Below are 8,248 nucleotides of genomic sequence, written 5' to 3'. Positions count from 1 at the left end.
AGCTCGCGAGCGGCAGTTTGCCGACCACAGATAGGCCAACTCTGTACCTTCACTGAGCAGCTGGAGGGACTGGGCCAAGATTGCGCAGGTGTGATGAGAGGCGGGGCCTGGAACAAGGCTCTCCTTGACACTGTGTGGCTAACACCCATCAATCTTATAAACCATGTGCTTGTCCTCACAAAATCCCACATACTTTGGGCTTCATGCCCACAGGTTCCACAGTTCCTCTACCAATGGTTACAAGGTTCAGGCAATAAAAGGTGAATTTCCCGATGACCACCTGGGCAATGACATGCCCCACTTTCTGGTATCTTTTTCCCTGCATTGAGCCTGGAGGAGGCCAGGTTAGTCACACCTGTGACACAGTAGGTGCACTTGGGAGGGGGAGGTGGGAGGGGACATTGGATCATTTAACTCCCCTTCTTTAACTGTGGGGTGGCGAACCACAAAGCCAGGAACCCCTCCAGCCTTCTATCCCAGTGGCTTCTGCAAGGTTTAGATAAAGTGAGCATTCTGGAACTTGGACAATTCATACTGACTATAGCAGTGGCTGCTCTGCCAGCTGATTCCCAACTCTAACAGGAAGGCCACCTGCCTGGGGAAAGGCCCCTCGGACTCTAGAAGCCAGTCCTTTTCTAGGACCGCTCTGTTGTCTTCTCTGGACCTACTTTTTCTCAGATGCAGCAGAATGTACAAACGCTCAGACTCTGAGAGCAGACAGCATTGGGTACAAACTCCAGTCCCAGTGTGTGATAGTTGTGTGGCTGTGAGCAAGTGGCTTACTCTTCCCATGACTCATTGTGCTCAGCTGGACAATAGAAATAACAGCAGTGCCTGTCTCTAAAGTTTGTTATGGGATTTAATGAGATATTGTATGCCAGGGCTCACACATCTCATTGCTGTCATCATACTCCTCCTGCGCTCGCTGGGAGTCTCTAGGCCTTTAGCAAATTATTTATTTGGAGCTAAAAGGAAGGAAACTCATATTCATCTAGTGTCTGGCTGGTGCCTGCCCTGGAATAGGCGCTCTATAATTGTGATCTTATTTACTCTCCAAAACAACACTGTGGGATAGTCATCACCATCATCATCATCATCATCATCATCATCATCATCATCATCTCCTTCTCCTCCTTCTCATCATCATCATCATCATCTCACCACTGTTAGATAAGGAGACAACCTTAGAACTTAAATGACTTGTGAAAAAACATACAACTAGTAAACAAAACATAAAAAGCCATGAATATAGCCCTTTGACTGTGCTATTTTTCAAGGAGAAAAAGTAGGGTTTGTGTTCCTTCCTTTAACATGCTACCTGCCTCTCTGCAGCTATGTTGGGGGAGAGAGGAATTAACAGGAATATACTTCCTCTTCGCTGATATGCTACACAGATCGGCAGATATATACCATAACTGCAACTTGGAAATTTATTTACTGCCCCATTATAGAGTAAGTAAGCTTAAATTAGAAATGACACCTAACTCATATATTATCCAAAACATTTCTAATAAAAATCGGTAAGGAAATGGTTTATACAGTATGATGGCACTTATAGAAAATTATATTTATAAAATATATTTTTAAGTGATAAAATTTTAGGATTGGTACTGACTTAACAATGATTGTTCCCTAGATGATAGACTATAGAAACTATGTATTGTTTCATTTCTGCATATCTATATATCTAAGAAATTGTCTTTAACAACAGGTGCTGCTTTTATAAGAAGATAATCTGATAAGAAAACATTGCTTACATATTACACCAAACACACACTATGCAGTTAAACGTCCTTTTTTTCCTGCTATTATCCTCTCGTTTTCCCCATGAAAATCTAAATAACTCTTTGTGAACCACAATGACCTCATTTATTTTTTTTCTTAGGAATCTGTAACTTATATTTTAAAAATTACTCAGAAACATGTGTACACTCCAGTGAGACATTGGTACCATATTAAATTTTACATTTGATCACCTGTTGGAGAAATGCCCTGGTTTATGTTGGAGGAGGAGATCAGTAGCTAAGGTCAAGCTGTTTTCTAAGAATCCTGGACCTAGAGGCCCAGTTTGGAAACACTAAAGGGATGTGCGAGTCCCACCTTGATAGGTGACTGCCTTCCTCCCACAGGTGTGGCTGCAGGGGGGTCATGTGCTACTATTTTTGTCACCACTGCACATTCCTCCCCCATGACTGCAACTCTGACCCCATGGCTCCTCCTCTCCTCCAGGGCATGGTTACCCTCTCACCTCCACACTCTCCCCTTCTGGCTCAAGAGCTCGCAGACTACAAACACATCCCATGAACTCCTTTCCCCTCCATCCCGATGCCTGCCGTGCGCTCCCTCCCCCACTGAGAGCCTGTAAGAGTCCTGGCCTCATTCCCCATCTTCTCACCGGAAGCTGGTAAAGGAAGTCCTCCTCTCCCTGTGGAGGGGAGGGAAACCAGCCTCCCAGCTGGGGCTGGGGAGGGGCGTGTGTGGGACAGAAGGCTGGCTCTCTTCTAGACTCTGGAGCGTAAGAACATCACCTGTATAAGAACGCAGTCAAGTTTCACGGAGAAATAATAGGAAATTGTAGCAGGAGGTGAACGCTGTAGTTCAGCTACATTATAAGTTAAGCTAGTTTTTATGGTACAACTGGGAACCTGGTCACAATTTTAAGTGCACTCTAATGAATGACTTTCAACTAACGGTGGGAACACAACCTGTCCCTAAGTTTTGGACTATTTGGGCTGTGTTTACTTCTCTTAATTAAAATAATAAAAAAAATACATTTAAAAACAAACAAACAAAAGAGCTCCTTTTGCAAAGTCCACTGTGTTGTCAAAATGGCCCTCCCCATCAGCAATATTACCCAGCGCGTATCACTGGAGTTCTCTTCTGGGTCCAAAGTGCTCTTAATAGAACTACGGGCATTGCTCGTTCTGGAGCTCAGCTAGCTTAAGAGGCCAAGACGGAAAACACAACTGCTCTTTCTCTAAGGCATAGCTCTTCCTCTATTCTGAAGGCTGGAGTCAGAAAAGGGAACTCCTGCAGCCCCAGTCTCTCCAGCGGCATAATAAAGACTCAGCAGCTTTCATAGCAAATGGGACAACTTGAGACAAGCAAAACTTCCCAAGGCCTGGAGGACCTGGCGAAAGCACCCACCCCTCTCTGCTCCATGGAGAGAAGGTTAGGTGTTGCCAGGAGACCAAGGAGAGCCGTAAAATGGGTTACTTACCATTTTTCTTGAAAAGAGTTGATGTGCCTGGCACCCAGTGACCCCAAAGATGCCGTAACTCGGGCAGTGAATGTGCAAGTTAGCTTTGCAGAATGTACTTCCTTTTTTAAACTGTGTGGTCCGTCCAGCTTTCACACATTGATATGTAAGGTTGATTTGCATATCAACCTTAGCCCTCAGAACATTTGTATAACTGGCCAGGTTTATCCAGTTATTACCCTTTAATAATATGAGAACAGCTATAGGTGAGGTTCTGAAGTCAGAAAATTGACTCAAAAATTTTATAAAAGTGCCTAGATATTAAATTCTGTATACATTATTAACCTAATTTATATAAAGTCTGTATTTGTGAATCTATCTATCTATCTATCATCTATGAATGAAAGATCCACTCTAAAATGTTAACAGTGGTTGACTTGGGTGGAGGTATTATCATATATAATTCTTATTTTGTACTTTGCTAATTTTTTAACTTTTCTGTTTTGAGTAGATAGTGCTTGTTGAAAGCAACTATAAGCTTAAAAAGATCAAAAGGGTCACAATAATTTTAATCACAATTCCAAATGTATTCCCATCAACATTTAAATGGTGGAAATATTCATAAGTTTATCATAGAATACCATTCATTTCATTCAAAATATAAAGCACATTTCAATCTAGGTTCATGTGTTAATTTTTCAATAACTTTTGTTAGCATCAAATGCCCCAATCCCTCATAGGCAAACTACATATTCTTGCATTAAGGGCATGGTATTTGATCCCAAGTAGTTAGATTCCCCACCAATCAACTGTAGCACCTATGTAAACATATTCTGGTACACAGAATTATTTCTTTTATTTGAATATATTGCCTGATCCTTAAGTAATTCCAAAGGTAGAAGACGATCTTTGTTTCCTATTGGAAAGGAAAGCCAGCTGAGTCCTTAATTTGGGGTTGCAAATGCTTAGATCTTCTTGTAAGTACTACTGCATTTACCTAGTAGAGGGGCACCAAATTTCTCCATTGATGACAATCTAGTACTAATTATACCATGACAATACAAAACCTTTTATTAAAAAAAGATGTTTCTTATTTATTCCTTAAAATGAAAATGCTTTTCAAAATCAAGATGTGGTAAGAAATATGGGTAGAATCATTGCCAGGGCAAGGTGGGAAGGCAGGGCAGGCGCAAGTTTGTTTTTTTTTTCATGCTTTTGAGCCTGGTATTGCCCTAAAACTCGTAGGTATTTTAAAGAGGGGTGGGGCTTGAGGAGAAGTCAGAAGCTAGGTTGGTGGTCAGTAATCTCACATTGCACAGTCTCTGGCACATAATAAATGTGTAGCGAATGAATGAAGGAGAAAAATCAAGGCAGCACAGGTGTGGGAACCAGGCGTGCCAATGATGGAAAACCTCGCCAAAGGAAGACCTCTCAACGGCAGCTTCTTTAGCGTAACCAGAAGCCCCCGGTTTCACTCTCCGCCGAAACCAGATGATCCCAATGCAGGGGCACCTGAGGGCCTAAAGCAGTGGGTCTCAACCAGGCTGTGCATTAAAATCACCTGAAAGTTTTTCTTTTTAATCCTCACCTGAGGATATTTTTCCATTGATTTTTAGAGTGGAAGAGAGAGGGAAAGACAGAGAGGTACTGATGTGAGAGAAACACATCGATTGGTTGCCTCCTGTATGCATCCGACCAGAGACTGCAATGAGGTATGTGCCCTTGACCGGAATGGAACCTGAGACCCTTCGGTCCGCAGGCCGGCGCTCTATCCACTGAGCCAAACTGGCTAGGGCTCACCTGGAAGTTTTTCAAAAAGTCTAGTTCCCAGGCTTTACCCCAGACCACTCAAATAATCACTTCTAGTCTTGAGACTCTGGCATCAGTATTTTTTAAAGCTCCCCAGAGGAATCCCAGGTGCAGGCCTCAAAAATGGGGGAGCACACAGGTAACTCATGCTAGTGAGATGGTGGACAGGCCACCGGGCACGCCCTGCAGGTTAGAAATAATTCTACACTCTGACACTGTTTACTACTAAGTCTATCAATATATTTTCACCATGCACTACATGATAATTACTTACACGTCGTCTTTCTATGACTTTCTCTCTGTCCCAGTAAGTGGGACAAAAGTTATGTGCTAAACTGAAATCTAGCAATTTCCACAAACAATGTAGCTGATTGGACAAGTCTTGGGTTAAGAGGACTTGGAATTTCAATTCTTTCACTTGAATTCCCTTTCAATTTCTGCTTACTTCTAAACGCAGATTAAGGTAACTTTTAGTTGTTATTGACATAAATTCACCAGTTTCTGAGAAATGTGCACTTAAAAGAAATATTTTGGCTAAGAGAAAACCAGGTAAGGGCTGAAGCTCTTAACCATAACTTATAACCCACTAATAAGTTTCTATTTTTAGTGTCTGGAGCATAATCACTTTACTTAAAACAATTATTTCCATTGTGACCTATGTGAGTATATTTTCTGTGATATCAACCAAGTACACAAGTCCCTGAGCAGAAAGATGAAACAGGAAATGCAGTAAAGATGACAGACACTGCAGCGATACCATCTAAAGAAGATAAAGTTATATTTTCCTGGAATGGGCCCTGCCATTGGAAGGAGAAGTAGCTCAGAGAGTGCAAACCTGGTTAGAATCCTTCAAGGACTGGGGCGCGCATTCTCCGTTCATGCCTTTGCATTCTGGAACACTTTTTGTTCAGGCAATGGTAAAATCTGTCTGTCCCTTTGGTATCCACTGAAGGTGACAGCTAGGTGAGTACTGTGAGGCCCAGAAACAGGGCGAGGCTGTTCATTTTTAAAAGCCAAATTTACAGGGAAATGGAGGAAGATAGCACAAATAAAAATTTAAGTCACACTACTGATCATTATTAACAGGACTGTCAATGCTGTACCTAACAGGCTTTAAAGAGCGATGATTAAATTGTTAGAAATACTCTTACACAATTTCTGCTTTATCACCTGAATGGCTAACATTTAGGGAAGAAACACTAGATTATCTACTTTAAGTATCCAACACGAGCATGCCTGGAAAAACCCCTGAGATAGAATACGGGGGATGTTGCATCTCACCTCTTCCGGGAAGTCTTCCGTGATTCTTGCTCATTCATCTCCTGGTTTTTCTGAACTCCTGCAGACTACACCATGAAATGAAGCTCTTTGATATGTTTGCCTTTTATGGTTCTCCCAGTGAATTGGCTGCATTAAGTTTGGCTCCCTAACTAGATTTGAAACTCCTCCAATTTTTGTACTTCCTTCTGTCACCCAAAGATCCTAGAGCAGCTTTTGTTTTTCAAACCTTTTCATTTTGGCGCATGGGTTCCTCTCAGAATCTGATAAAAAGCGGTAGACTCTTTGCACACGAATTCTGCATGTGCACAGCCTCCCTCAAAGCCCATCATTTCTGGGAAGCTGGCGGAGAACTCTTGGTCAAACACTGGGAGATGATCACTACATTGTTGCTTTTTGATGATGAAAGCACAGGAATGTTAAGTGACCCCTCAAGTTTCCAGACTGAGTCTGGTGAGTCAAAAAACTCCATTATTTTTTATGCTTGACTCTTTTCATCAACACGCTTTTGAATTCTGCCAGCAAAGAAAACTCAAACTCACAAAATAGATTCATAGAAATTCAAGGAAATTCTAGTCTCCCTGCTTGGATAGATATGGAACAGCCAGATGGCAAGTGGCAGGGAGGAAGCAGGATATGGCCGGGCCTGCTTAAAAAAGTTGTGCAGGAGGAAATGGGCAGTACCTGGATTTGGCTTATTTTTCTTTCATTTTTTGTTTTAAAAACAAAATGGATTTTTTTTTCACTCTTGTCCTTTCTAATTTTGATGAAAGGAGGCCTTAACCCTTTCAGAACATCAGTGCTCTAGAAAAAAATAACTTATTAATCAACTTCAGTACAAAATGAACTCATCTTCCAATAGAAAGAGAGTTCCCATTATATTCCCTAGATGGGGAAATTTTATTTAAACTCAAGAAGGGCAGGAAACACCTGTCATTACAATTTAAACCCAACCCCAGGCAAATGTTTACTAAACTCTAAAAGAACTGCTGAAGTAAGAAAATGGAAAAATAGCCTAAACTTTACTTAAGAGGTCTTTTATCAAAACAACTTGCAGAGCACAGAGAAAAAAGAACAAAGCTCATAGAAGAATTCTGTTATATGTTAATGCACTTATTACTTTCTTCTGCTATTTTGGCTCTGATTTGTATCTTACCCTCTTCTTGGGTTTGGGGGAACTCAGAATATTCAGTGGCGTCTGTTAGTTTTATATTTTCCTCTCATAACTCTTCACATCTTCATTCCTTTATATTCTTCTCCAATGCTAAATCCAAGTTGTTAATTCTCTTATCTCACTGGGCTTTCAAGATTTAACTGACACCATCAAAATATGCACCCTCATTGGATTGGTCATTGTGCTAAACAATTTGTTAAGGGTAATTTGCATTTTAATGAATGAAAGAAAGAAAAGGTCCTATATGAAAAAATGGATCTATTTTTCTTTCCTTTTCTTCCTTCCTTCCTTCCTTCCTTCCTTCCTTCCTTCCTTCCTTCCTTCCTTCCTTCTCATTTTCCTTCTCAACAGGAAGATTAGACCAGAAAGTTTGGGAAATAGCAGAGGAGCCTTGGGTTTTACAGACTCAGGAAAGATGACAGGAGAAAGTAGATCACTCCATCATTCCCTGAGTTCTTTCCCTTTCCCATTGTCAATTAATTGCAGGTTTAAATATACTCATTTTCCTCATCTGTTGTCTGCTTAATTTTAAAATAGGATTTTTTTTTTCAGTCCAGGATAAATATTGGTGGGGTCTTACTTCTTTTTTGCACTTTTAGAATATAATTTCAAGTTTGTTTAAAATAGTAAATTTGAAAACATTTACAGATTTTAATCTTTTTCCTTAGTTTTTATTTTATTTTTTCACACCTTAGAATTACCCTATTCTCTCCACTTGAAAAGTTATTCAAACTTAGTCTTTTTTTATACTCTATTGCTCAAATTTAAATTAGTCAGGCAGGAAGCTG

At 40.7% G+C, this 8,248-nt stretch overlaps 1 protein-coding gene across 1 annotated transcript in view; it reads right to left on the bottom strand.

Moving 5' to 3' along the window:
• Positions 1–3,289, bottom strand: part of FYB (FYN binding protein) — a 137,705-nt gene extending 134,416 nt beyond the window's left edge. Inside the window, exon 1 of the mRNA XM_005872570.2 lies at positions 3,221–3,289. Coding sequence (XP_005872632.1) covers positions 3,221–3,223 — 3 coding nt within the window. The 5' untranslated portion in view covers positions 3,224–3,289. The remainder of the gene's footprint in view (positions 1–3,220) is intronic.
• Between the last annotated feature and the right edge of the window lie 4,959 nt (positions 3,290–8,248).

This window comes from Myotis brandtii, unplaced genomic scaffold (assembly GCF_000412655.1).
Source record: "Myotis brandtii unplaced genomic scaffold, ASM41265v1 scaffold384, whole genome shotgun sequence".
In the NCBI taxonomy this organism is placed as follows: domain Eukaryota; kingdom Metazoa; phylum Chordata; class Mammalia; order Chiroptera; family Vespertilionidae; genus Myotis; species Myotis brandtii.
The sequence above is the reverse complement of the archived record's forward strand: the minus strand, read 5'-3'. Positions and strand labels throughout refer to the sequence as shown.